Source organism: Corvus kubaryi, unplaced genomic scaffold (assembly GCF_017639235.1).
Source record: "Corvus kubaryi isolate FWS band 111438036 unplaced genomic scaffold, C.kubaryi_AGA036_p1.0 36782, whole genome shotgun sequence".
Classification (NCBI taxonomy): Eukaryota; Metazoa; Chordata; class Aves; order Passeriformes; family Corvidae; genus Corvus; species Corvus kubaryi.
The window spans coordinates 10,592-11,253 of NW_024580948.1; the positions used below are offsets into that span (position 1 = coordinate 10,592).

General features: G+C 59.1%; 1 protein-coding gene across 4 annotated transcripts in view; it reads right to left on the reverse strand.

The window, feature by feature from the left end:
* Positions 1-662, reverse strand: part of LOC121660677 (zinc finger protein 70-like) — a 4,294-nt gene that overhangs the window by 2,806 nt on the left and 826 nt on the right. The window contains exons 2-3 of one of the 4 annotated variants that reach the window (XM_042020109.1): positions 510-599; positions 13-430 (exon numbers count right to left, since the gene is read on the reverse strand). In XM_042020109.1, coding sequence (XP_041876043.1) covers positions 13-256 — 244 coding nt within the window. In that variant the 5' untranslated portion in view covers positions 257-430; positions 510-599. Of the gene's footprint in view, position 1; positions 644-662 lie in introns of all 4 variants that reach the window. The other 3 variants (XM_042020108.1, XM_042020107.1, XM_042020110.1) reach the window with 3 other exon arrangements.

A 662-nucleotide genomic window follows, 5' to 3' on the forward strand; every position in this document is an offset into this window, starting at 1 on the left:
CTTCCTCATCACCTGGGGCTTCCTCATCACCTGGGGCTTCCTCATCACCCGGATCCTCTTCACCTGCGTCATCTTCATCACCTGCTTCTTCCTCACCTGGTTCCTCCTCCTCACCTGGCTCTTCCTCCTCACCTGGTTCTTCACCGGGTTCCTCCTCCTCACCGGGTTCTTCCTCCTCCTCCTCCTCCTCGTCCCCTTCGGAGAGGGGGGGGATCCCCTGGGGAAAGGGGGGGTCGCAGCCCCGCAGCCCCTCCATGGCCGCAGCTGGAAAAGCGGGAATGGGGACAGGTGAGGAAGGGGAATTCCCTTGGGAATCTCGCCAGGATGGATTTGGGGATCGCCTGCTTTTGGTGGTCCCCAAATTGGGGATCCCAGCCCCGAGTGGGATCTGGGGATCCCTTTGGGAATTCCCTGAGCTGGATTTGGGGATCCCTTTGGAACCCCCCAGGTCTGGATTTCCGGATTCCCTTGGAAACCCCCTGGCTGGATTTGAGGATCTCTTTGGGAATTCCCTGAGCTGGATTTGGGAATTCCCCCTGGGATCCCCTCAAGCCGGATTTGGGGATCCCTTTGGGAATTCCCTGAGCTGGATTTGGGGAATCCTGGGAACGCCCTAAACCAGATTTGGGGATCCCTATGGAACCTCCTGAGCTGGATTTGGG